The sequence below is a fragment of the Phyllostomus hastatus genome, unplaced genomic scaffold (genome assembly GCF_019186645.2).
Source record: "Phyllostomus hastatus isolate PE091 unplaced genomic scaffold, TTU_PhHast_1.1 phas_scaffold_345, whole genome shotgun sequence".
NCBI lineage: Eukaryota > Metazoa > Chordata > Mammalia > Chiroptera > Phyllostomidae > Phyllostomus > Phyllostomus hastatus.
Window position 1 is genome coordinate 24,080,593 of NW_025334024.1, and position 27,107 is coordinate 24,107,699.

Sequence of the window (27,107 nt, forward strand, 5' to 3'; positions counted from 1 at the left end):
GGGTCGGGGCCGCAGGAAGGCTGGGGAGGAAATGTCGGGGTCACTCATGGGTGTGGGTGGCAGGCAGGAATCCAGCACGGGGTCGCAGGCCTCTGCAGGGAAGGCTGAAATGACAGGCGGGAACCACGGAGCCTGCCCCTTCTCCCCATCCAGCAGCCCGCCGGCCTGCCCGACCCCCGCACCCCGGATGATGGACAGGTGCTCCATGAATTGTCAACCGCTAAGCCCACCACTGCAGACCTGACCTGACACCCAGCCCTGAGAGGGAGACCAGAGTCCCAGAGTGTTCTGCATCCCTGGGAAGACAGGACATGTGGCAATGGAGGGTCAGGGAGGGCCACCTTTTCTAGGCTTCATGGGCTAGCCTGGAGCCATTTGCAGGGCCCTGAGACCCTTGAATCCCAACACAGACTGTAGCTTCCCCATCAGCCACCTCCCACCCGGCTTGTCTGAGGGACTCCAGGGGCGCCTGTCTCCAGGGGCAGGGCCTTCCGTCCTCTGTGCGGACCCCACCCCCCAGCATTCACCCCTCCGGCTGCTCCAACCTGGTCCCCACCCCGAAGGGGTATTTCTAGACACAAACCTGGTCATGTCCTGGAGGGAACAGTGGCCCATTGTCTGAAGTCCCAGAGCCCAGGGGAGTGCATGATAAAGAGCCACCAAGGTCAAGGACAGCCACAGTGCTGTCAGGTGGCACATCTAGTGCCTGTCACGAGAAATGCAACCCAGGACCCTCCTCTCCACTATCTGAGCTGGCCTTGGAAACAGAAACTAGATGTTCCAGAGAGTTCTTCGAATTCTTCAAGAGAACTGATTTGAAGAGGGTACTACGTCCCTGGGTGGGGGGCTGGGTCACTCCCTTCCCTCTGGGGGTGGGGGGAGGTGCCCCTCCCAGTTCTAGCCTGAGACAGGGTCTAGAAATGACAGGGCCCCCGGGAGGCCCTCTGGGGAGACCAAGAGTCTGTGGGAGGGGAGCTGGCTGTCATCCCGCTAGCTGCCCTCGGTCCTCAGGAGCTGGAGGGAGGTGGAGGCAGAGGCCAGCGGGAGAGGCAGGAGTGGAAGAGGGGTTGGGAGGAAGGCCAGGTACAGGTCCCCAAAGCCCCCACATTCACACCCATCCGGGGGCACTGCCAGTCTGCCGTTGGCTGCCAGGGTGGCTTTGCACCCCTCCCCCCAGCCCCAGAGACTCATGCCCCGTCCCCGGCCAGGCTCCCTGGGGCAGCTGGGAGCAGGGGAAGGAGACCCTGGGGGTGAAAGTGCCAGTGTGTGCCGTGGGGGCCTGCACTGGCCCTGTAGAGCCGGACACAAACAGCAGTGACCAAACACGTCTGCTCGTGCAACTCAAGGCGGACAGAAGTGTATGCGGCCCACCTCACCCGTGTCACCGGTTGGGGAGGGGAGATTTGGCCTGACAAGGCTGAAGGCCGTGATGGGAGAAGAGTTCGGTCATTTCCTTCCCGTAGCCCACCTACCTCACCCGGGCAAGAAGCTGGTTACACGCGTCACCTGCCCAGCCAAGAGCTGAATTCAGCCCTTGAGTGGGATTTCTTGGGCCAGCGAAGTTGGGGGGATGATCTGTGTTAAAGTCAAGGGATGTGACACCAGCACAATCTGCATTTCCCGTTTCTCATCAGAGGCAGGCGGTCTGGCTACTCCGGCCCTCACCCTTGCAAGGCAGGCGGTGACCGGCTGCAGGTGAGTCGCAGCTGCCCCCGCAGTGCGGGTGTGCGTTTCCAGCCGACCGCAGCCCCCACCACTCCCCACTGCCTCCCCAGCACCGACACCAAGTTGCCCTTTATTTTCCCCCTTGTCTTGATAAAGTCTCCAGCAGTAGATTTTTTTCCCCACACATGGTCCTCTTCTCTCATTCACGTTTCCTAATTAGTGACCCTTCACAGACGCGGAGAAGAAAACTCAGAAGGCAATGCTCCAAAACAGTTACATTGGTTTGGTGATGACAACAGCTGATTTTTATTTTCTTCTTTACACTCTTCTACAGTTTCCAAATTCTCTACAGTGAACACGTACTTGTTTTTAATACCAAAGACAAAAGAATTAGTCATTAAAAAGAAAAGCCTCCCCATGTTTAAGGCTGAGGTCTAGATCAAATGCGGCTTCCTGCAGGAAGTCTTCCTGGATTTCCAGCCAGGAGGATGGCTCCCCTGACCCAATGGCCACAGCTCCAGGAGGTCCTGTCTTGCGCATGCCTCACACACTAGACTGAAAGTTCGCAGTGGGAGTGGCAGGCCCGGCCCTCTGCATTCAGCAGAACTCACTGTGACGGGCTCCAGGCCAGGGGAGATATGTCTCAGTCTTCGGAGTGTGGCGGTGGGAAAAGACAGCCTGCTACGCTCCACAGTTCTTGCCGCCAGAGGCCTATGGGAGAGGCTGAGGTCCCTTGCGAGGTGCGGGCTTGGCAGTGGTGAGCAAGGGTGGTACAGCTTATAGAGAGGCCCAGATGGACAAAGGAGCCTAGCCCAGAGCATACATACTAAGCCTGAGTCAGGGGCCAGCAGAGGCCCTTGCAGTAGATAAAGGTTTACAGCAGGCACCAGGTGGCTCTTGGGGACCATGACCCAAAATACACCATTGGAATTGGCGACCCCAGGCTGGGAAAGGGGAGGGGAGAGGAAGGGGTGAGCTGGGCTCAGAGGTAGGGCAGCTGCTGCTGTGTGCTGGGGATCGGGGGCGGGGGACTCTCCTTCTCCAGGGGTCTGAAGCTCGGCCCCAACCCCTTTTGCCCTGGGTGCCACCCTTGGTTAAAATGACGGGGGCTGCAAAGTACGCTCGTGGTGGTCGCCGGAATCAGAATAGCGGTGGCACATTTCTGTCCCGGGTGAGGGCGCAGGACCAGGGATGCTGCCAGGTCTCCAGGGTCCGTGACCAGACTCTGGGGCCTGCGGGCTCCCAGCCCCCAGCCACCAGGGCTAAGCCCGGTGCTGGTGAGTTAAGACTGGCCTTCAGCCCCAGGTTCGGATGGCCAGGAAGATGGTCCCACCACTCCAGAGCCCCTTGTGAGCTGAGCCTAAGAGCCGAGCTGTCCGCAGCCCAATCAATGCATGAGGCCCAGCCTAGGAGTCCGGCCGCCATAGCAACAGCTCCAGCCCTCTGAGGCCCTGGGGCCTTCCTTCTCAAGTCTCCGGCCGAGCGGCCAACAGCCAGGCCCAGCGGCAGGGGCCGCAGGCGGCGGTGAGGAGAGCCGGCGTCTCTGCTCCCTCACACTGGGTGGACGGCCGCTGGCCTAGATGCAGCTGGACGAGGTGCTGCCCGAGGTGATGGGCAGCTTGGTGCCGTCCGAGCTGCTCCTCAGAGGGGAGGGCCCGCCCTGGGCCTGCAGCCGCATGGACCAGTACCAGAGGAAGATGAGGAAGCCTGTGGGCGAGAGGGACACGGAGCTCAGCAGGCTGGCGGCAGCACCCCCGCCCCCTAGACTCCTCCCCCCAGAGTCACCTGGACTCAGATCAGCCCCCTGCGCTCCTTCAGGCACCGCGGGGCACCTGCGACATGCCAGCCCTGTGCAATTGACTGTGCACCCTCTTAATTTGTCGTCTGACATTCCTGTAAGGCCAGGCCCCCTCAACACCATTCGTGTTACAAATGGGGAAACTGAGGCCCAGGGCGCTCGGGGACTCGGCCGAGCCAGGAATCCAAGGGCAGTGGTCGGGCCTGGAGCCCGTCCGCTTCCTCACTCAGCCTCGCTCCTCTCCGGTCCTCACTCGACGATGTGACGGCCCAGCAAATGTGTGTGTGGGGGTCGGTGGGCATCATTTACAATCCCGCCAGAGCCCCCTCCACGTCACAGGTGAGAAAGGAAGGCTGGCCTCCCACCCCCGACGCTGGATCCGTGGGGACCCCGTGCAGAAGGCCAGCCTCACAGCCCCTGTGTGGCCCTAGGCCCGGCCACGCCTTCCCTGTCTTCCTGCCCGAGTCCTTCCGAGGACAGAGGTGTGCGTGTGCATGTGTGTGCACACGTGTGTGTGAGATGTGGGGGGCGGTGGTGCAGGGCTGCAGGCACAGCAGGAAGGGACTCTTCTGTCCTCAAGTTAGACGCTCTGCTCCTGCCCGCTCACCTCAGCCCCACTCTGCTCTGCCCCCGCTCACTACCCTGTAGCCCTGCTCAGCCTCCCTGCTGCACGCGGTCCCGGCCTCGGGGCCTTTGCTCTGTGTCTGCCGCTGCCTGGAGCACTCCTCCCCCAGCCCCAGAGCGGGTCTCCCCAGCCTGCAGCCTGCAGCCTGCAGCGTGCCCGGCAGCACCTTGGGCGTCTGCTGTGATGCGGGTTCTGACTGCGGTCTGGGCAGGGGCAGAGTCTGCACTTCCAACAACCTCTGCGCTGATGCTGCTGGTCTGAGGAACACGCCTGAGTGACAGAGCCCTTGATCTCTCCCTGGCCGGGTCCTCCTGCTGTCTTCAAATGTCTCCAACACCGAAGTCACCATGGCTACCCTCCCCAGAGGGCCCCTGCCCAGCCCAGCCTGTCCATCACCGCTGCTCCCTGCTCTGCAAGACCTCCTTTGATGGCTGCCTGGTGCCTGTCACACAGCCTCCCCTGCTGGAGATGCATGAGGCCGCCACCCAGCCAGTTCACAGTGGTAGCCTCAGGGCTGACTGAGCACAGGGCTGCCCAGAGTGGTACTCAATACAGACCCGTCAACCATGGCCTGGAAGACCCCCGCTTATGAGTGGGAAAGCTGAGGCCCAGGGAAGGGGTGCCTCCTGGCGGCCCGGGTCATCTACTCCACTGCCCTGTGCTCCAGGTACGGGCAGCCTGGCCAGACAGGGGTAGGGTGTTCCCCATGCCTACCTTGGAAGGAGGTGACGATGCTGAAGAAGTAGAGGACAACCAGCTGGAAGGTGCCGGAAGCGAAGGAGAAGAAGATCAAGGCCCAGGGCAGGCCGAGGACCAGGCTGAGGCCCAGCAGGGTCAGCACGTGGGGCCACTTCTGGGTGTGCGGCCGCAGCCGCAGGATCTGCACCACCATGGTGGCCAGCATGGCCGTGTTGAACAGGAACACCAGGCTGAAGAGGCCCAGGTTGGTGATGTGGCTGACCAGGGAGTCCCGGATCCAGCACCTGCGGACCGGGGCGGGGGGTGCTCAGAGAAGGGCGGCTCAGGGCATGCGGGCTGGTGCAGGGAGGCGCGGGGGCCCCCACTTTCCGCCCCCAAGTCCCCCTCTTCTCCATGCCCCTGCGCTCCTCCTCTGTGGTCAAAGGGGGGGCCTGGCCGCTGCGTCTATTTTGATGATCACTCGCTGTTTCTGACCGTGATGCCTGTTTCCCAGTTGTAGTTGATACGATAGTTTTTAGACATATATTTAAATGACCATGTTAGACGATTTAAAGAAAACTATTAAGCAAGTAATAATACCGATGGTACAAAGGCGAAGCCCAGCGAGGCCCAAGTTCCTGCCCCGCCCGCCCAGCCACTCACATGGAAGGGTAGATGACACTCTCCGGGGTCTTGTGCACGGACAGGATGATGGAGCCATAGTTGTTCATGTCCACCAGGGCCACCAGCGTCACCAGGAAGAGCGGGAAGCCTGGGGACAGCAAAGCGTGGAGCTCCACCTCCAGCCCTGCGAGGGTCACGCCCTCCCCGGCCCTCTGGCGGGACCTTTTCTCAGCCTGTGCTCTGGACCCCGCCCAGTCCGTCTGGGGTGGGTCCTCCAGGCTGGGCCCGCCTCTTCCCCACTCCAGTCTGGGTTTTCCACAGAGGAAGCCCATCTCTCCTGACCTCATCCCTGCCCCCTCACCCTCCGGGGGGCCCTTGGGAGAAAGGACCCGCAGGTCCCTGCTGAGGGGCTAGATGTCACAAGGAAAATGGGAGAAGCAAACAGGACGTTGGTGGGGTGGGGGACAGTTCAAAAGGGAGATCCAGAGTTCTGCCCCAGGGGGTGTCTGCGCTGGGCCTTGACCTTGTCCACGAGGGGGAGACTGAGAGCTCCCTGAGGGGCTGTCCCACCACCAAACACCTGGGTCTGGGCAGGGAGCCACCTCTGGAGGAGTTTCACGTAAGTCACAGGAGGGAAACGAGAATGGGAAACACAGGAGAAGCAGCAAGCTGGGCCGGAGACGCGTGGAGGTTGGTGGGCCCACGCAATGTCCGCAGGGCTCCTGGTGTGTGCCCCCGGGGCCTCCAGTCTGACGGAAGTCAGGTCTGGGCCGTACGTGAACTGGGTCGTCACTGGCCGAGAGCAAATGCCGGAGACACGGACTCTGTCGCCCGAGGTTCAGGGGGATCCACAGGCAGGGCCGCTGCCAGCCCGGGGCGGGGGGCGGGGGGCGTAGGTGAGGGGAAGACTGGATGACAGCCCCCTCATCCGGGGACTGAGTGCCTTCGAGCAGCGCACAACCCGTGCACCTGTGCGTGGTCGCTGCCTGCAAACTTCCCTGGTAAAGGGGGTGAGTGACACCCAGAACCTGCGAGTGTTTGTTGCGGACTGGGCTCTTGGCCTCACGGTCCTGGACCCAGCTGCGGTAAAGACCCCCTGAGGCCGGGGGAGGGGTGAAGGAAGCAGTGACAGAGGGAGGCGGAGAGGCACAGCTCTGGGGGCCCCGCCCAGAGCCTCCACCAACTTACCCCAGCCCACAACGCTCAGCTTGAGCAGGTAGCCGGGGACATAGGTGCCGAAGACCTCAACCACCAGGCGGTAGAGGTTGTAGCCCTCCAGGCCCATCCAGGAGAGGCAGGCGAGCAGGGAGAAGTGCAGGAAGATGGCACTGGCCCGGCAGCCGGCCTCGGAGCCCGTCAGCGCCACCGGCTCGCTGAGCAGGAAGCTCACATCCAGCAGGAAGACGGCCAGCAGCAGGTTCATGTGCACCTTGATGGTGTAATCCCGAGTCTTCCTCCTGCGGGTAGGGGGTGCGGGGGCAAGGGGGAAGGGGTATCCTGTGACCAGTGTGGGGAGGTAGGGGGGTACCTGCTCCTCCTCCTCCAGGCAGCCTTCCCAGGCTACACACACACACACACACACACACACACACTCCTATGGCTGCAGCCAGGCCATTCCCCACTCTACTTGTCCCTGTGCACCTACTATGTGCCCAGCACCCATGGGCTCGGGCACTGTATGTGCATTTAACAGCAGCTTTAGCCAGACAGAGCACAACAGACAAGTCAGCCACTACAATCAACCAGAGGCTCCCGAAGTCAGAGGGGAGAGGCTTCGGATTTGTTGTTGTCCCGGAGAACCCATGCCTCCCCTGCTGTGCACACCTGTCCGCACAGTTGTGTCTGTGAGTCTGTGAGCATGGGGTGTGGGAGTCTGTCTGCCTTCAGGTTTGCAAGTCTGTGTGTGCCCCTCCCAGCACCAGCCCTTCCCCAGGACTCTGCATGGTCCAGGGCCTCGCAGGCCTTTCCTGCCCACCCCACCCCCACCCCCAGCCATGCTCTGCCCACACCACCCACTGCCTGTCCCAGAGGGCACGACAGGATACTCCGGTCCCAGTGTCTCTGTCCTGGAATCCTGCACTGGCCTTGCCTTGCCTCGGGCTGCCCCTCGCCCTCAGTTTACTCATCCGTGGAATGGGAGGGCAGCCTTTCGCATAGGGTTGGGGTGAGGGTCACATTGATATGGAGTGTCTGGCATAGCTGAGATGCTCAGTCCCTAAGGGTTCCTGTCCCTGTGTCCTTGGGCGCTTTGGTGACAATGGGTAGGCATTGGGGACTTGTGGCCCTGCCTTCCGCCCTCCACTGAGCCTGCTGGCTGTCCCTCCCCACCAGCGACTCCGGCCCCACCACATGCACAGCTGTGGGCACACATGACCCACCGCTTATGTACGCACATGCCCACGGCTCCACCCACCCCACCTCCCGGTTGAGGCAGTGAGCGCCCTGGCCTCGTCCCACAGAACTAAGGGGGTCTCCCCTCCTGCCAAAAGGGGAGGGCTGCCATTCAGCTCCGGTGACTGAGGCCTTGGGGACCTGGAGGCTGCTCACCCGGGCTCAAGGCTGCCTCTGCCACTTCCCTGCTGTGTGACCTCAGGCAAGTCACTCACCCTCTCTGAGCACTCTTGCATAGGGCCCTGGAGAGGATGAACCGAGTGCATGCATGGAAAGCACCTAGAACAGTGCGTGGCACGTGGGAAGCTTGATGCGTTAACTAGTGTCATTATTATTATCATATTAAACGTGACCCTCGTGGTATCGCATCTGATTACGCAAAGGCAGAAATCTAGATGCTCATGTCAATTCTCCCCATTTGCAATGTGGACAGTTAATAAAATTGGCAGATGCTGTTGCCCCAACACCGCAGATCTGAGGAGGAAATGTGGCCCCCAGAGGCCAGTTCCCACGGCTCCCACAACCACACACCCACCCCGGTCCAAGGGCCAGTCTCCAGGGCAGGCAGGTCTCCATGGCGGTGGGGCCCCTCCCCCCCTGCCCACCCCTCCCTCCCGGGTCCTACCTGGAGCAGAGGTAGGCGGCGATGGCGAAGACGCAGGCCAGGGCAGAGATGACGCAGCCCACGTAGGAGAGGAGGGTCAGGTAGTGCTTGTGCACGGAGTCCACCTCCACGGAGGCCACCTGGGTCCACGAGACAGGTCAGGGCTGGCCCCAGGGTCCCCCAGATGCGAGGCGAACCTGTGGTCCCTGGGTGGGCCTTGGGGGTCTGCGAACCACCTCTGAGAACCAGGCGGCCCACAAGTGCCTTCCTCTGGAGGGCTCTATCGCTTTCACCGCATCCTCGAGTGGGTGCCTGACCCACACAGGCCGAGAACCCTCACCGGATAGCCCTCCTCTGTCCTGGCGCTGGCTATTTTTACACGACATTCAACACGGGACTGAGTTTTCTGTTGGGGGAGGAAGTGCCCACCCCCAGAGAGAGCTGACAGCCACTGTGGCCCCTCAGGTGCTGGGCCTAAGGTTCTGGAACGATGAGCCTGGGACATAAAGCTTCTGAGGCCTCGGGGGCACTGACGCCCACCTCAAGGCCCTGATACCCCCTCGAGGGCTCATTAGAAACACACTCCTGGCCCCACCCCAGCCTGTGGAGTCAGAATTCCAGGTTAGGGGCAGGAATCTGCATTGTTATCACGCACCAAAACTTGGCAACACACAGTAAGGGCTTTAGAGACCGGCCCTTTTACTTATTAGCTGTGTGACTTTGGGTAAATCGCTTAACCTCTCTGAGCCTCAGTTTCATTGTCTGCAAGCTGGGACAACAGCAGGAGCCGCCATAGGCGGGGCTTGTTGTGAGGAAGGGAGGGCACGCCGTCTGAGAAGCGGCGGGCACACAGCAAGGACTTGGCCTGCGGTGTGGCCGCAGGCGTGGGGGACCCCTCACCATCAGAACTGCGAAGTAGGTCAGGTGGTTGCAGAGGCAGGACGTCTGCGTCTCCCTCCTGATGGTCTCACACCCGGCGCTGCTCCAGCTCCCTGGGCTACTCACTGAGGAGGGCACAGCATGGGGCTCTGTCAAGCCCAGCCCCCTGGGCCCCGCTGTACCCCCAAATGCATGACTGTATCACCCTACTGAGCCTTGGCTCCATCTGGCAGCTCCCTCGTCTGCCATTGCTCCCTCTTCAAAGCCTGCCTTTCTCCAGGAAGCCCTCCCTGATTAACCCCATGTCTCCCACCCTCCAGGACCCCTTTCTCCTCCAAGTGCCTGCCTGGCACAGGGATCCCTCCACACTCACATGCCGGATCTTCAACCCAGAATACGCATTGTAGAGTCATGTTCTTCTGCAGGGACGAGAAGGCAGAGGGGATCCCATTACAGGCCACCCCCTCATGGGCCGGACCAAGGGAGTCGGTGTCCGGCCACCACCCCATTTGGACCCGACTGGCTGGTGCCCTCGGCCACTCTGTCATTTTGTTCAAGTCCAGGGATTCAGAAGACGGGGCGGGCAAGGGAAGCCTGGACATAAGGGGACTGTCATCTCCTTGGTTGGTTTGCTCACACTCACCGGCTGTGGCTGGTGCTGGAAGGTGAGCACCACGGGCTCCGAGAGGTTGGCTACTTTGGTCTTCGGCACAACAATACCCAAGACCTTCTCGCCCAAGACTTGGCTAGAATTCTTGTCCTAGAAGTATGGGGTGGGGGGAGAGAAGAGGGACGGGGCTCAGGGCTGAGAAGAAACGCCCAGAAGTCCCCCAGGCTCTCTCGGCTCCTGTCTCTGAGATGCCGGGTCTCCCTCTAGAAACTGTTATTGCACATGTAGTCATTTACACTGTAGTGAGAACAATACCATTAAGCCCTTTTCTGACTTTACACAGAAAGGCTCTGACTCCTGGAGGAGGGGGCTGGGCTCCATGCCTTCCTTCTGTCTTCCCGTCAGATAGGCACTGCCTTTCCCGGGGGTGGGGGAGGCCCCAGGACAAGGGCCCCATACCTGGAACAGGGCCTGACTGCTGAAGTCCACCAGGAGGAGTCTCTTTGCAGCCTCCTCCCTCCGGCCTTTGGTCTTCTGGAAGAGCTCGCGGGGCAGCAGCACCGAGTACTCCAGGACCTCACTCTCCTCCTCCTGCAGACCAGGGCACCATTAGGGCTCAGCCAGAGACGCCCCCAGCCCCCCGCCCCCCACACCTTCCCGGATGCTGCCATCTCTAAGCACACCTCCTGCAGGAAGCCCTCCTCACCCCCTCCTTCAATTGGCACCAGCATTAGCTGGGGAGCTCTGTGGTTAGAGCCCAGGGCCCCGGGGGCTTACAGGCCTGGGAAAACCACGTGGCACCCTGTGGTCTGGGCTTCCGGGGCCAACTCTGCCTGCAGCCTCCTGGTGCAGCGGGACGCAGGCGGCCCCCAGCTCACCACGCCCACGCAAGAGGCAGCCTCAAGACTGGGGGGTGCATGCACAGGCATTTGGGGGTTGGTCACCTGTTCACATGGGTGTGTCACACGAGCCCCTAGTGTGGGGAACGGGTCCCCCCCACCTCTGTCCCCGTCACTGTGCCAGGAAGGGTCCTCAGTGCCGCGGGGTAGCCACAGACTGAGGCTACTCTTTGGGCCTGGCTCCTTCCTGGTCAGCACACATCTGGCCGCGGGAGGCCAGGGAGGGGGTGCTCCCAGCCTCCACATCTGCTTCCTGCCCCAGCCGGCCTGATCCTGAGCCCTGACCTCCTGCCCGGAGTGGATGCGCAGGTCCTGGAGGCCGGCTGTGGGCTCGAGCTTCCACACGGTGGCGTTGACCCGATCTTCCTTGAAGGACATGGCGTCCCCCGTGAACCTCAGGGAGGTCAGCTTCGACTCCAGGCTCTGCAGCCGCCTGGTGGGGGGAGAGAGAGTGGGCGGCTGCTGGGAAGGGGATCTGGGCCGAGAGCGGGAAGCCAGGGGCAAGAGGGGACTGGGGCAGATGCACCGGAAAGAAGATGATGGAGAGACGAGACGGGAAAGAGGGTCGGGAGAGAGGAGAGAGGGCAGGAGGGAACAACAGCGTGGGACAGAGAGAACGACCGGCAGGAGGGAGGGAGGAAGCGGGAACACCCCAGCGAACAGGAAGGGAGGGGTGGGGTGTTCTGCTGGGCCCAGTTCTGCCTGGACCGACTCGCTCTGTGGCCGTGGGCCTGCCCTAACCATCTCTGGGCCCCAGTCTGCTGAGCTGTAAAATGGGCCCATCCTTTCTCCTTTACTGCTGGGGAGAGGGCTGGGGAGTGCTGTCGGGGGCCCACAGGAGAGACGGTGGTCTGTACTGACCCGGGCGGCTGTGGGGCTTGGCCGGCAGGCTGTACCCTGACCCCACCGGGACGAGACGGAAAGGCCAGAAGATGGTGCCAGCCCCAGGGACAGCCTCCACCTCGGCCCCTCCCCGCTCCAGGTCCCCGGCCTGTACCCAGGCCTGGGGGATGCCTCTCCCCGACACCCCCGCCCCCGCACTGACAGCCACACTCACTGGCCAGCCTGGGTGGCCGAGGGCCTCCTGGACCCCTTCCCGGGAGACTTCAGAAGCTGGCTGAGCTGCTGGAGGTCCTGTTTCAGCTCGCACATGTCCACCGAGGAGGCGTTGTGGGAGGCCGTCTGGGGAGGACCTGGGGGCACAGGCAGACCCACCCGAGACCCTTGGTTGAGGTCCGAGCCACACTCACGAGCCTCTCAGTCCTTCCCCGACTCTGCGATACTGGTTCCCATTTTACAGAAGGGGAAACTGAGGCTCCTCCAGGTGGGGTGCACTCCCCAAAGTCACTCAGCGATGCAGCCAGCCAGCCAGGGACTCTGTCACATGGAACCTCCGGCAACTGCAACCCCAGCAGGGTGACACGGGACACGCCCTCCCAGGTGCCCTTCTGAAGTGGGGGTTGCGGGGTGCCTTCCAGGGCCCTGGCCCAGCCAGACTTCCTTCAAGAGGGCCTGGGGGCGGCTCATGTGCTGGCCCCGGGGACTCCCTCTCCCCAGCCTCCCTGACCCCAGGTTCCAGGCCCTCCGCCTGGGTTCCCGCACCACAGGGCTGCAAACGTGGGTGTCTGCGTGGGTGTCTGCAGCAGTCCGATGGGACTCTGTGAGGCAGGCAGACAGGGACGGGTGCATGTTGTGGGGTGGGGACCCTGAGGAAAGGCAGGCCCTGGGTGGCCACATCTGAATTTATAAGGCAAAAGCCTGAGTTTTAGGTGCTTTGAAACCTTTGGCTCATGTTTTTGTTTAAAACCCTCGCTACAGGCCCAGTAAGACGAGGCCAGATCTGTTCTTCAGGATGTTGATTGGCAGCCGGGCCTGAATTCGTCCTCAGACCCTCCCAGGCTGGGGCGGAATCCCAGGCTGGGGGCGAGGTACCCCACCGACTGCCCAGCCCTATCTGCTGCCCCGGACAGCACCTGGGCCAGGAGCCGGCCTGCTCCTGCCACCCCCAGCACTTTCGTGGGCCTGGAGCTGCCGACATATTCGAAGTGCTGGGCCCCCACCCCCTACCCGCCAGGGGATCTCCCGCCCCAAACTGGAGCTGCCTGGAAGCAACAGAACCAGGGAAACCCTAGGCCACGCCTCTCTCCAATACCACCTCCAGCTTCTGCTCGCCGCCCTTCCCTCCCTGCCCCTGATCCAGCACTTAACGGGAGGCAGGGGCCACATCACACCTGTCACATCCCGGGGAGCACACGCGGTCCCTCAGAGCCAGCCTCACTGCGTTCCTGAACTTGGACCTCTCTGGCTCTTCCCCACCCCACCCCCTGCCAATCAGCTGCTGGGTTCCCATCTTGGCTCCCTCGCTTACTAGCTGTGCAACTTTGTGCCCCTCTGTGCCTCTCTATGCCTCAGTTTGCCCTTCTGTGAAATGGGGACCAACCAGCTACGCTGATGATGCTGATGAAGCAGAATTTTTCCTCGGGCTCCTGGCAGCCAGTCCCTTCTTTCCATTTTCTCCATTCCCACCCTGCTCAGACCCTATCTCCCTGCCCCTGGACTTTCCTGCAACCTCTGGAAAGGACTTTGCCCCTTCCACCCTCCCCCCACCCTCCCAACACGCCTGCTGAAGCTCGCCTTGGGTCACACGCTCCCCTCCCTCAGACACCTTCAGTGGCTCCCCACTGCCTGTGACCAGAGCCCAAGCTCCGAGAGCGAGCGGACCTTCAGACCCCGACTTGCGTTCTTCTGCCTTCCCTGCCTCAGGGCCTTTGCCCAAGCTCTTCCTCCTGCCTGGCTTACTGTGGAAGGAGAAGGTGAAGCCGGCAGCGCTGGGCAGGCTGGTGTTCTGGGGGCTCCACCAGGACCTGACCGAGGTAGCGAGCATCGCGGGGCCCGGGGCCAGGCTCTCTTGCTGGTTCCCGAAGCACAGGAGGTCAGAGGCTCGGTCACTCAGCAAGAAGTCATTCTTGCCGTAGCGAAGGTGCAATTTCCCAGTGTGGCGGTTCCAGTAGAGGCAGAAATGGTAGAGGCCCCGGGGGCCCGGGAAGGCTCTGGAAGCCGGGGAGGCTGCAGGGAAGGGGGCGTGGACTGTGAGGGCCGCCTCGGAGTTCTCGATGGAGATGCGCAGCTCTGTCGACCGATAATAGTGGAGGCTGCTCCTCTGCGTCTGGTTCCGCTGGCCGCAGAAACGGAAGTCTTCCCGGAAGCCCGCACTGTGGGCACCTGCGGAGGCAGAGACCCGCAGGTGGCACTCTGGGGGAGAAGCCACAGGAGGGGGCAGGCCCTGGGCCCAGAACACAGGGGCCCAGGGCCTGGGACCCGCGCACATTTCAAAGGCCTGTACCTCAGAGGGTCTACAAAAACCTGAGTCTGCCCCGGTCAAAAATTACTGGGTTCAAATTATGAAAAAGAACAAACTCAAAATTAATAATAACGTCAAAGGCAAAACATTCCCCGATAGCAGCAGGGTGTTTAATGAGGCCACGCCCACCGTAGACCGTTCCGCAGGCTGCGCACTGCGCAGGGAGGTTACCGTGGCTTCAGAGGTGAGCAGGGCCGAAACCCAGCCCGTGTGCCCCATCCCAGCCCGAGCGCCGGAGGACTACATCCGCCAGAGAAAAAGAAGGTGCCTTTCTCTTTTCTCCAGGGTCCCGCATCCACCTGCCACACTGCGTCTGCAGGCCTGTGCCTGCCCAAAGGGGCGAGTGGGTGTCCCGCAGCTGTCCCAGAGACGGGGCACGAGAACGTGAGTCCCAATAGCGCCAGGGAAGCCTACCTTGAACCCTGAGGAGCACACCCAGCAGGAGCAGTGCCATCTGCACCGGCTCCCGGGCAGCCATCTTCCTCCTTAGCGGTCACTCTGTGAAGTCACTGCCTGAAAGACACCAGGAGTGCGGGTCAGCGGGGTCAGCCCTGCAGAGGGGGAGGCAAGTGTGAGAACAGTCCGTGGATATTGGGGTCCGCTCTGTGTGGTTTCGGAGACTGTAGCTCCTAGCCACATTCAATTCCTGGCTCCACCTCTGGCTTGCCACATGTCCCTGTATAAGTCACGGAAAATGGGGCCGATCATTGTACCTCCCTCGGGACGGGCAGTGACAGGTTAATCTTAGGTAGAATGGGGTGGGGAAGGCTCCACAGCGCCCCCTGGAGCCACTGTGCCTGCTCCAGGCCTGGAGGAGACAGGGGAAAGGGGGCTCTCAGGGTTCTCCCTGGGAAACTCACCATCACCATCCCTGAGACGTAGCTCAGAGGACACCTCCTCCAGGAAGCCTTCCACATGTCCCTCTGCTGGGAGTCCTGGCCTCCTTTAGTTCCCACCACTGGCCAGGGCCCCCTCGGTTAGCCTCCCAGGGAGGTGCACGGTGGTGCGTTCCCTCCTCAGCCAGCCAGGGAGCGCCCTCCTCATCCATCTCTATGGGCAGGGCCTGGTGCCAGGGAGGTTGCTGGACCAAGGCTGGGTGGGTGAACGTGTGGAGGAAGAAGAGTTAACAATCAGCTTGCCCATAGCGCTCTCTATAGGGGCTGGAGACAAAGGGCGCTTCCCATTATGACCACCAAGGGGAGCCAGTTTCCCGGGGCTTAGGGCAGCTGGAACTGCAGTGGGATGTCCAGATCCGGCCAGGAGACACTCACCTTACCGCCTAAGGAGCAGGGGGCCCAGCTACCCTCACCTCCACCTCCACCCGGGTGTAGATGGGGAACTTCTGACCTACTATGGCCTCTATTAGTAGAGCACCGACTGCCTCCCAGCCAGTGCTTGGGCCACCCTCGGGCCAATAGTCACCCTCACTCCAACCCTGTGAGGTGCACTGTGCTGAGGTCCCCAAGGTCAATGACTTGCCCAAGATCACTCCGGAGGCCAAGAACTTTTCCTGCCTGGTCAGAGCTGCAGTGCCTGGCAGGGAACCTGTGTGCCTGGCACTCATAGAAAGATGCCAGGGTGGCCTGGTCCTCCCCACTGCCACCTGGCCCTGTGACCAAGCTGGGTGGAGACAGACACAGACAGTTACGCTCATTCTGTGGGGAGCTGCATATGGTTGTGGTGACAGATACAGTCATCTGCCACAAGCCAGACGAAGGGAAGCTTGGCAGCCTAGAGGCACACAAGGAGCCTGAGTTTGGGAGAAACCAAGGAGGGCTTCCAGGAAGAGGTGGCTTTGGGGCAGGCTATTTGAGGATAGTGTTAAAGGTAGGGGTGGCCCAAGCAGGAGGTCATTGTTTCTCGCCCCAGATGGACCTTCACTGAGCTGCCCTGGAGCCAGTCTCTGGTGTCCTACCACATGCAATGGAACTCTAATTTCTTAGGCCTTGTAAGTCCAATCACTGATCAGTGGGTCTCCCTGGCCTGCTCTGGTGGCATCTGCTCACAGGACACCTTAGAAGGAGGATGTGAAAGTGTTTTAGGGAACGGCCACTGCTTCTGAGGTGGCAATTTTTTAAGTTTTACGCCGTGGCCTCTGAGCATTTTTGGCTCCTTTTAAAACTGCCTCTGCCACCCAGACAAGAAGAAGGAAGCCCAGCATCCAGGACAAAAATATGTCCCCCTACACCCCATCCTTCCTTCTCCTTTCTGCCTATTTGGTGCTGTCTGCCTCTGACTTCCAGTCCAAATGTCACCTCTTCCAGGCATCTCGCTCCCCCTTGCGGTGACCACTGCTCTACGCTTATGAACTTGTAGTTCACGGACCACTCTGAAAATCTGGCTTTTACATCTGAGGCTAGAGAGGGCCAATAACTCCCTGGCATCACACAGGAAGTGAGGATGGAGCTGGCTGGGAGATACGTATCTCTGGGGCTCAGTGACCTCCCAAGTGAGTTGCCATTGTCAGTAGATGAGATCTCAGGAAAGGGTAGAATTATCCTTCGCACCTGCCCTCCCAGGTTGGCCTTTGAGAGCAAAAGACAGAGACAGAGAGTGAGCTCCCCGTCACTGGAGGAGCACAAGAGAGGCTACACCACCACGGGGCGCTGTGAAAGAAACTCAGACACAGACGAGGGAGGGACTAACTGCACGGCCCTGACACTTCCTGGCTCATCCCCACCCTACCCTGGCTGTTTGAGCAGCCACTCCAAGGTGGTTGACTCTGTCCACATGGACATTCTTGGGCTTTGACAGGGAGGGACTGCCTGGCTTCCTTTAGTCCACCTTTATTAGAGTAGACTCTGGAGTCGGAGTACATGGGTTCAAATCCCAGGTCCCCCAGTCACTGCTGTGTGTCCTCGGGCCAGTTCCTCACCTTCTCTGGGTCTCACTTTCCTCATCTGTAAATAGGACTAACAGTCAAGCCCACATCAAGGGTCATTTGGAGAATTAAATGAACTGATACCCATGCAGGGCTGAGAACAGGGCTGTGTATGCAGTAGGCGCCCCCTCTGACAGCTGAATATCTCTGTACACCTTCTGACCAGCCCACGCCTGCCCCTAATTCAACCCCCAGACCCATCGCAGGCCCTCCCTGCTTCCCCCACCCCCCCCCCACCTCCGTGCCCTGCCCTTGTGGCCCCCACGCCAGCTCAACCTCCCTAGCACCTTGCCGGGAAATTCTTAGAGCATGAAACTTCCTTTCCGGGAGCGCAATGGGAAGACGGACACCCCACCCAGAAAAGTTCCCTCCTTGCCATCCGTCTGGACCTGGGACTGTCCGTGGAACCCTCCGAGGGACCAGGGAGCAGACTGGGGACCGGGAGGAGATTCCAACCCAGACGGGGCGGGGGGAGGGCACTGTCCCGCTTGGGCACTCGAACTTTGCCCAGCCCCACCCCACACTGCAGCCCTGCCCACCGCCACCTCCCGGCCACCCCACACGGCACCCCTCCCCCAAGGGCACAGTCAGTCTCCGTGATGGAGGTGACCCCCCCACCGCCGGCAGCACCCCCAGCAGGGCCGAAGAATGCCCTGCTCTCCACCCCAGGTGCCCCCACCTGGCTCAGCCAGGAATGAGCAGCTCCGTGCTCTGAAGACTGAACCCCATGCATGAACCTCCACACAGACCGTGTGGCCAGAACCTTGTCCCTGGTCTCTGGAACCGTGGGCCCACAGAGCAGGACGGACCCCAGCCACCAGACACCCTTAGAGCCAACCACGGGCCCCAGGCCAGTGCCCGTGGACCCTCGCACAGCACCGGCCAGAGCCGGGAGGGGCTGCGAGGGGGATTCTCGCCACTACGGCCGGTGGACCCCGAGGCGAGGGAAGGGCTATTGTTCCGTGACCGCTGCTGCTGTGGGGTCAAGGCGCAGACTGGGTCTCACTCTGGAGAGTGCCTTGCAGACCTGGTGCTGGCAAAGCTCCCTGAGGGGCACGCTCCCCTGGCTTGGGAGATCCCCCCCAAAAGGAGAGAAAATCAGGGGGGACAGCACAGGCTGTGCAGACAGTTCCAGCCTGGGAGAGAGGGTTTGGGGGCCGAGCTCCCAGAGGCCCCCCCACTGCCCTTCCAGGGCAGCTGCCCTTGACGTCAGGCTTTCCGTAAACACACGGCGAGAACAGAACAGTCCGACCCAGCTCCACACAATGGGGGCCACTCACAGGGTCCCCAAAGATCCAGACTCGACCGGGCCCAGGGGAAGGGGCTCTGGCTCCAGCTCAGGCCCAGCCCTGCCATCCTGCCGGTGGCAGAGGGGGCAACGGGCAGGAGACCCGCACCTCACTTTCTCCCCCGGGGGCCTGAGTCACTTCCTCTGTCAACCGTGTCCAGCCACGTGTCACCGCTAGCCCGGTCCAGGCTCCTGGAAAACCCATTTCCGCAGAGGACGGAGGTGGAAGTTGAGTGGACAGGACCTGGGTGGCTCTGGGGTTAACCCTTCCTGGGCAGGAAGATGCCCCAGGGCCTGGTCCCCCACTCTCACGGTGGGCCACACCCCACTTGCCTCATGTCCCTTTGCCTGGAAGGCCTTCCCAATCCTTGGGACTAGTCACTTAAGACACACCCCCCGCCTTGAAGCTCTACCTGACCTCCCATCCCCCACCAGAATTAACTTCTGAATTATTGGAGTGGGTGGGACAGTGACTACAGCCCACACTCACCCCTATATGCCCCCCCTTGTCAAAGAGTGCACATCAGGGGCGCCGGACCTGCCAGTGGTGGGGGTCAGACCCCCAGGGAGTGGACGAAAATGCACTTTCACAGCCCCGCGCACTGAGAGTAAGACACAGCACGTCTGGGGTGGGACTGGGGCGCTGGCTTTAACAAGCGTCCCCTGGACCGACACTCCACAGGCTTGGGGACCACCGGGTGACAAGCCTGGAGAAAACCAGCAGCCTCTTTGACAGAGAGAGTCAGAGAGGGGTGGGCCTCGCCCCCGATGGCTCAGCGGAGACACGGCAGGGCTGGGACGGGGGGGGGGGGGGGGCAGTGGGGAGGCAGCCTGAGTCCAGGCAGAACCTCTTCTCAACCTGGGGACGATGTGTCGTGCTTTCTGGAACCTAGAAGAGGCCTCCCTCCCAAAGACAGCTGGCAGAAGGAGGGTGTGGGTGGTGAGAAGAGGCCCCGGGGAGAGGACCCCCAGTGGGTCTTCGGGTATGAGCCTGGTCTTACTCCTCTGTGGGGAGGGACAGAGGGACAAGACCCAGCTGAGCTTTCCTGCTCCAGGCCTGGTCCTCAGCTGCTCCTGGGGCAGGGGGGTGGGGGTGCAGTATCAAGTAGCTGGTGATCCTCCTTGAACCCTGGGCAGAGGGCCTTAGGAAGCAAGGGCTTGTCCCAGAAGAGGGACAGGGAGAGGGGTGGGTGGGGGTGAGGATGAAACCTTTGGAGTGTAAGTATGCAAGTATGTATGTGATTGTGAATGTGCCCATGTATGTGTGTGCCCCTGTGTGTGTACACCCATGTGTGTTTGCCTGTGTGCACAACCATGCATGTGTGCCCAAATATGTGTGTGCCCGTGCATGCCTGTGCATATGAGGATGCAGGGCAGCACCGAGGATGAAGAGAAAGAAGCCTGGGGGGCGGGCAGGCTGGCTCTGAGGAGGAGATCAGAGGGGCTGCTCAGACGGGCCTCCGGGGCCAGCTGGGGGTGGCAGTTAGATCGGGACAGGGCGGGACACCCTCGCAGGTGTTTCCTCCTTGGGGGGGGCGCCAAGAGGACCTTCCACCCTCGGCTTCCAAACTATTTTATAAAAGTCAGTCTTACTTAGAAACACCTGCACCCAGCAAGTCGCAGGAGGCAACCTCTGTGGGACCAAGGGCCACGCCTCCGTCTCAGCACAGTCCCCCTGCCCCCACCCCAGCGCAGGGCTCCGGGGGGGGCACAGCTCGCCAACACCGAGCCTCTCTCCTGCCCCTCTTCCTGCTCAAAAGTGGGGTGACTGAGGCCCAAGCTAGGTGACTTACACAGAGCACCCCCCAGGAAGAGGGATCTGGCATTGCTGGGGGAGGCGGGGTGACTTCAGGTTTCAGGAATTTTCCTACAATACAGGAAAATAAAATGAAGCAAGCAGCTTCCCCCCAGAGACTGGAGATGCCAAAGCCTTGCTCACTCACTGCCCAGGGCGAGTTCCCACATTCTTGTCCCGGATCTGCTGGTGGGCTGTCCTGCCGTGGCCCTGCCTCCCTCTGGGTGCCCAGATGGGCCCGGGCCCTGGCCCCGTGGGGGCCCAGGAAGGGGAGAAGGGGGAGGCTCCCAGCCTGCGTGGAAGGACTCAGTCACCCAGAGCCGCCCACCTTGTGGTCTGCTCTCTCGGGACCCGAGCGTTTGCTTAAGGGACTGCAGAGAGGCAAACATATGGTCAGCCAACCAGACACGAGCCTGGGCTTCGGTGTTCCTGCCTCCAAGCCTCTGCACACGCCGGGATGCCAGCCCTGTGACAGGTCCGTGCAGGTCCAGGTGCCCTGAGCCTGCGCCTTCCACATCCTCATCTGAAATCCGCCCGGTGAGAAGGACCCAGGGATCCCAGAGAGAAGGGGGAGGACAGCTCCCACCGGGCAAGCGCCCAGTTGGTGCCGGGTGTCGTGCAAAGCTCTTGCACGAATTGTCATGCAGTCTTCACCATCGCCCCGTGAAGCAAAAGCTATTCTATCCCTAGTGGAAAGATAAGGAAACTGAAGTCTGAAGAGGCGGAGCGATGCCCAAGATCTCCCAGCCAATAAGCAGCCAAGCCAGGACTCAAGCCCAAATTGGTTCAACCTTAAAGCCCGTGGTTTTGGCCACTCTGGTCTCCGGAGTCCCTTCCCTCCTCCGGGACTCGACCATGAGAGACCTCGCCAGGGCACTTTCTAAGGAGGACCGCTTCCCAAGTTAGACGAGGGCTGGAGGCCCCCTTGGCCTTGCATTATGTTAGCACATCAAAGGCTCTGATAAGTCCTGCAGGACGAAGATCCACAGAGCGTGGCTGCCCTTAGCATCCTGGTCCAATGTTGTAGCCCATTTTTTTTTTTTTTTGCATGGGCAACAGTTACCAGCACGAAAGTAAGCTCTTAGAAAGCTTGACACCGCACAGACCTGAAGCCTGTCGGCATCCCTGCTCCCCGTCTCCAGCCCCTCCCTCCCCTCTGAGCTGTCCCAGAGGCCATTAGAGATGGGCTGCAGGAGCCATTTAGGCTGTGATAGTCCCCAGGGCATCCCTGACACTTCCAGGCAGAAGGTCCCGGGAGGGAGCCCGGGGTACACTCGGCCCCCATGCCGCCTCCCTGCAGCCGGCACCACCGCTCTTGAGGAAAGGGCACTGCCAGCCTGTCCCCAGGTTGGCTGTTCCATTAAAGCTGACCACAGCCAGCTGGGCCCTCGGCCCTGCCTCAAAGCCGCCGAGACACTTAGAGTGTGGGGCAGAGAGAGAGAGAAAGAAAAGAGAGAGAGAGAGTGTGAGGACACAAGAGCTTTCAGGAGCTGAGAATCGAAGCTTCTTAGCATTTTATGAGGGTTGAGGAGACTTAGACCCTAAAGGAGGAGGAGGAGGCGGGATTAGGAGGGGTCCCAGATCCGGCCCAGCCTGGGGTGGGGCTCAGGCACTGGGGTTTTTCACGCGAAGCCCAGGGACTCGGTGCCGGCCCCTGTCGGCGCCATGCTCCAGGCCAGCCTGCAGCCCACGGCCCAGTCTGCCCCAGCCCTGCCCCTGAGGAGCCGCCGAGGCTGCACTCCAAGACCCCACGGCACACACCTGTCCTGTCGGCACCTGCCAGGGGAAGGCCCAGCCCCCAGCAGGGGGGGCGGGAGTGAGACGCACAAAGTCCAGAACTGGCTACGCAGCCGAGTGTCCCTGTCTGGGCCTCGCGTCCTCCTCTGCTGAGTCAGGAACTCTGAGCCCCGTGCCCCGCCTGCCCCGCTGTAAGCGACAGGCTCACAGTGAAGGGCCAGGCTTACCTCCCGGCTGGCAGCCAGGGCAGACGGGGCCGGTAGTCTCCCCCTCCCTCCCGGCCAGACTCCCCTTTCTGGCAAACCACAGTCGGACCTCAGCCGTCTGGCTGAGTTTCCCCTTCCCCATTGTGCCCCTGCCAGGCCCACAGGGCCGGCCACGGCCTCCCTGCTGGCTTTCTGGAGGCTGCCATTCGTTCGGCTGCCCTGGTCCCGGCCGAGCACCTGCCCTTGGAGTCCAGGACCCTTCGTGTTCCCAAGGTCGGCCAGCACCCTCCGTTTCTTTTCTTCTCTTCCAGGTCGCTGGTCCCTGGCGGGAGGCCTGGACTGGACTGGGGCTCAAGACCCAAGTCCTGGTACACTGTCCCCTCCTGGGACGGGCAGGTCAAGATCCCATCCGAGCTCACTGAGCGCACAGCACGGCCTCTGCAGATCCACTGCTGTTTGCACACCCCATGGGCGGGGTGCTCACTACCTCCAGGAACATAGCTGACGTGAACTAAGCTCTTTGAAAAGGCAACGCTAGATTCTAAGCATTTTACGCAAGCTAACACACTTAATTCTCCCCAAGCCTTATGAGACAAGTACCATTGTACCCATTTAGTAAATATGGAAAACAGGGCCCAGAAGGGCCCCAGAAGGTCAAGTTACCTGCTGGAGGTCACACAGCTAGCGGAAGGCGGCGATGAGATGCGACCCCAGGCCCCGGGCTCCCGAACTCACGCCCTTGGTTTTGCTGCCTGTTCCCCCGGACCCGACCGGACTGTGAAGAGCGTTGCTTGACAACTCAGGATAAAAGATGCTCCAAAAAATGCGTTTCCTTGGGGTTCACTGAATACCCCCCAGGGCCCCAGTCTTAGGGGCGGTCAGGACCCCCAGGTGACCCCATCCCCACTCCACTCCTCCGTCCTGTCCCCTGCAGGTCCTGGACCCTCGTCTCTGACCATGGGGGTGTGCCCTGAGGACGGAAATCATCTGTAGCTGGGGTGTGACCTCGGGGAAAGGTGTGAGGACCTTCCTTACCCCAAACCACTTCCTCGCTCTTCTTAAAGCTGTTTAATAAACCAATTCCCCTAAAAGTGGGGTTTATAACTCCCCCCCGCCGGGGTCCTTCCGCCATCCCAGCCTCTCCCCCACCGCACCCCCATCCATCGGCCACACTGTCAGTGTTGGGGAGAAGGGGGGATGGGGATGCCGGGGGAACAGAGGGAAGAGGACAAAGACAGAGGAGGAGGGAAGGGGTCGGGACGGGGGGGGGGGAATGGAGGGATGTGGGGAAGAAAGGGGAGAGGAGAAAGACGGAGGGGGAAAGAAGGAGGGCAGGGGTGAAGAAGGAAGAGGAAAGAGGGGGAGGAGGGAGAAGCAGGCCCAGGAGGCAGGAGGGGAGGAGGGTTGCAAGGGAGGCATACCTGGGCTCCTCCTCTGTGGAATCAAGGGGACTGAAAATGCAGAAAGAGCTCAATGCACCTTGCGCGCAGGCCGAGGCCACTGGGGCTCTGGGTGAGTTTCTCCCAGTTTGAGAGGCCAGAGGGAGACTTGGAAGCCCAGCCACCTCAGCCCCTGCCCCCTTGCTCTCACGGAGCTCCAAACAAAGGGGGTAGCCAGGGAAGATAGGCTACAAGCCGCCAGCCAGCGCCAGCAAGCGCGGGAGAAGGGGCGCAGGTGACAGCAGCCCCTGGCAACCGTTCCCCTGGCAACCATTGGCAGCTTCAGGAACTACGTCACTGCCAGGCTCCGACCCAACACAGCTGAGGCCCCCTAACTTGTCTCCTACCCAAGTGCCGGTGACTCGGGTGCTGGCCAGGCCAGGCTGGGAGCTGTCAGGAGGAAGGGCAGCGTTCAGGACTGTAGTTTTTGGAGAGCATTTGCCCATCTAAGTTTGTCAGCATTGACATTAAACCCAAACCTTTTTAGAACCCAGCGGGGGGGGGGAGGGGGCTAACCGCGTGACCCAAAATGGTTATTGTCAGCTGCATTTTCCTCTAGAGGCTGCCAGCCTGTGGCCTTGACCTCAGCCCAGGCTGGACACTTCTTTAACTCCCATCATGGGCTGCCATGCATGCAGAATGTGCCATACTACCCTGGAAGCGTCTTAAGGAGCCCCTTCCTCCAGGAAGCCTTCCCAGATTGCCACAGCCCACCTGGAAACTTCCTTCTGAGTGAACCCTGGCTCTGGGGAATCCCTCTGGTTTTTTTCCAGAGCTCCCCAGGGTCCAAGAGTGCATCAGACCCTCCTCTATGTGTCCCAGAGTCAATACTACAGGAGAACAGGGGCTGAGCTTCTGAAACCCCATCTGTGTGCCGGCCACTGCAGTGAGCACTGTGGGGGTTCATTCCCACCACTCTGAGAAGTCAGCTCCGTTGAACCCATCATCCGGATGAGGAAACAGAGGGTTGAGCAGGTGATGCGATTTCCTCAAGGCCACCTAGCTGGTAAGAGAGGGGCATGGAATCCAAACCAAGTTCCCCTCCGAGATTTGAAGATGTCAAGACCAAGGCTGATCTGATGCTTGACTAATCCTGGCCCCTATCCGGTGCACATCCAGACTATTTGATCACCTCTGTGACAGGGAGCTCACTTCCTCCCCAGGGGCCTCTAGAAAATCCCACTGAGTCAAAAGGAAAAGGACATCAGAGCTGTGGGGTGGCTTCCAGGGGTCAGACAGGGCACAGAAGGGGACAAGGGTGGGCACTTCCGCCAAGGCCTCCGGCTCCAGACCAGCAGCTGGTGGGGAGACTGGGTGGGCTGCTCAGGCGGGTTAAGAGCCCAGGGTCTCAGCCACGCAGCTACAAGCACTTCCCGGAACAAGTGGGGAAACGCCTTGGCCATCACACTCCAAGGGAATGGCGGGGATGTGGGGTGATTTCTGGCAGAGGTCATGGGAAAGACAGCAAGGGTCAGAGTGCCCACGCACCCCCTCCCCCGCACCCCCACACCTCCGCCCCTACCAATGGACAGGAGCCAGGAGGCCTGCCTCAGTCAGTCAGGAGGCGGCTATTGTCTTGCTGCTGGCCCAGAGCTGTGTCCCATTCAGGCACTATTTTTGGCCCCGGGGGAAGCGGAAGAGAAAGCAAAGAAAGGAGTTGCTGTTCTCGGTAGAACCTTGTCCTGGAAGAGACTCCAGGGCCTGCCGGGCCAGAGAAGGCCGTCGCCATCGCAGTGGGATCAAAAGATCCTGTGCTTCAAGGGAACCGGCAGGGGGCCTGTGGTTCAGGGGAGCCGGGGAGGGGGCGCAGATGGGGCCCCCCAGCCTTTCGCACACACTTGGTGCTTGCAAACTGCAGCCGTGCACACACAGAGAGGGAGAGGAACAGCATCCTGGGTCCCACCCACAGCTGCTGGGCTGTTGTGACAGCAGCAATGCCCACAAGAGCTCGCGGCTCTCTGCTGCCTGGAGCCACGTCTCCGCCAAAGAGGCTGACCACACTCACTTCGCACCCATGAGACCGCTGACCAGAGTGGCGGTGGGGGGCAAAGGATGAGGCTCATTTCATGTCTGGTGACAGGCTGGGGGCCGCACGACTGCTCGCCAACTTCTCTCTGTCCTCAGGGTGGTGGACAACGCAGGTCCAAGAGGCCCAGGACCGGGGGCCAGGTCCCCTCGCCCCTACGTTCCCATTCTGCCTGGACAGCAATTACTGCAGCTGCCCACTCTGGTTCCCCAAGCCCACTGCCAGGCAGGGCAGAGGCAGGACTCCGGGGGGTGCTGGCACCTGTGGCACTGCTGTCCCCCCACCCCACCATCACTGCCCGTGATGCGTGCTGCACCCGGGCTCCCTCTACCCAGTTCAGGCACCGAGACCGCGGCTTGCTCGACTCTCACCCGGGAGCTTGAGAACAGACGCTGCCCAGCTGGTTTGGGGCGTGTGCCTGGGTGGCAGAGCCCAGGAGGGTGCGGCAGGCACGGTCACGGACACAGGACAAGTACAGCTTTGAGAAAACCACAGGAGGATTCCTTCCGGCCCTGCCCACTGCCAGGGCTCTCTCAAGGCAACGTCATGTGCATTGTGGGCGGGAGGGGTAAGGGCCTCAAGGTTAGGGGCACCCCTACCTACCCAGGCGCAGGCCCACTGGGTCACAGAAAGCAAGGGGCAGCACCAGCCCCCCGTTGATTTAGGGTGTCCCCCGTTCCCCACCCCTCCCTCACTCCGGTCCCGTTCCCCTGAGCCCCTCTCCCTCTGTGCTTCTCATCCAGCTCTCTGAGCCATTAGCCGGCTTGTTGGAGCCCCTGGAGATGCAGCCGGGCAGCGCTCGTGGTGGAAGTCCTGGCATGGTGGCCGGCGAGGCTCTGAGAGGGTTTCAAGATACAAGCTCTGCCTGCCCACAAACTCCGCCCGGTGCTGCTGGAGGGACCGGTGTGCCACCAGGGACTCAATCCCCGGGAAGAAGGCAGGCATTGGGTGCCGCTCACCCCCAGGACCAGAGAAGCTCGGGGCTGGAAAGGGCCGTGAAGAACCCACATGACGCCCAAGCTCCCTAACTTCCCTGTCAAACTCAAACCCTTGCAGGTGTCTACCTGCTCTCGCCCAACCAGGAGCGCCGTCCGTGGTGTCATGGGGAAAAATCCAGGCTCGAAAGCAGGGGACCTGGATTCGGGCCCCCGGCACCTCTGACTGGCTTGGGGACCTGGGACCTGCTTCCTCCTCTGTGAAATAAGGATAAAAATGTAAGTCTCTGGGGGCCTGAGTGAGGGGCTTTGTTGGCAGTGGAGCCGCACATGCAGGGGTAGGGCGCTGGGTTCTGAGCTGCCCGAGGGTTTGACGCATGCCCAGATGGTGACACAGCTGGAGAAGCGGGGGCCAGAGGGCACCAGGCCCAGCATGACTCAGCAGCCCCAAGCACGGCCAGCCTCTGGGGTTCACCCCCTTGCATTTGTCACCCACAAGGCAGGTGGGTCTGGGCAGTTGTCTCCCCTGCCATAGGGTCAGGGACACAGGGTGCCAGCCACAGAGCCGCACCCTGAGGGCCAGACTTGGCCAGACACCAAAGAAGAAGCCCCAGGGCCCAAGGGAACGGAGCCCAGCAGAGAGGTGACCGCAGAGGGCCGTCCTGG

The 27,107-nt window shown here is 61.4% G+C and overlaps 1 protein-coding gene across 9 annotated transcripts in view; it reads right to left on the reverse strand.

Moving 5' to 3' along the window:
- Window positions 1-1,947: 1,947 nt before the first annotated feature.
- Window positions 1,948-27,107, reverse strand: part of ADGRG1 (adhesion G protein-coupled receptor G1) — a 38,201-nt gene continuing 13,041 nt past the window's right edge. For 4 of the 9 annotated variants that reach the window (XM_045818723.1, XM_045818725.1, XM_045818731.1 and 1 more), the window contains 13 exons: window positions 14,549-14,647; window positions 13,573-13,995; window positions 11,831-11,966; window positions 11,059-11,206; window positions 10,334-10,465; window positions 9,908-10,024; window positions 9,638-9,683; window positions 9,286-9,389; window positions 8,407-8,525; window positions 6,579-6,847; window positions 5,430-5,538; window positions 4,803-5,071; window positions 1,948-3,372 (listed from right to left, as the gene is read on the reverse strand). In XM_045818723.1, coding sequence (XP_045674679.1) covers window positions 3,242-3,372; window positions 4,803-5,071; window positions 5,430-5,538; window positions 6,579-6,847; window positions 8,407-8,525; window positions 9,286-9,389; window positions 9,638-9,683; window positions 9,908-10,024; window positions 10,334-10,465; window positions 11,059-11,206; window positions 11,831-11,966; window positions 13,573-13,995; window positions 14,549-14,612 — 2,067 coding nt within the window. In that variant the 5' untranslated portion in view covers window positions 14,613-14,647 and the 3' untranslated portion in view covers window positions 1,948-3,241. Of the gene's footprint in view, window positions 3,373-4,802; window positions 5,072-5,429; window positions 5,539-6,578; window positions 6,848-8,406; window positions 8,526-9,285; window positions 9,390-9,637; window positions 9,684-9,907; window positions 10,025-10,333; window positions 10,466-11,058; window positions 11,207-11,830; window positions 11,967-13,572; window positions 13,996-14,548; window positions 14,686-21,859; window positions 21,882-22,704; window positions 22,853-27,107 lie in introns of those variants that run through there. The other 5 variants (XM_045818729.1, XM_045818727.1, XM_045818726.1 and 2 more) reach the window with 3 other exon arrangements.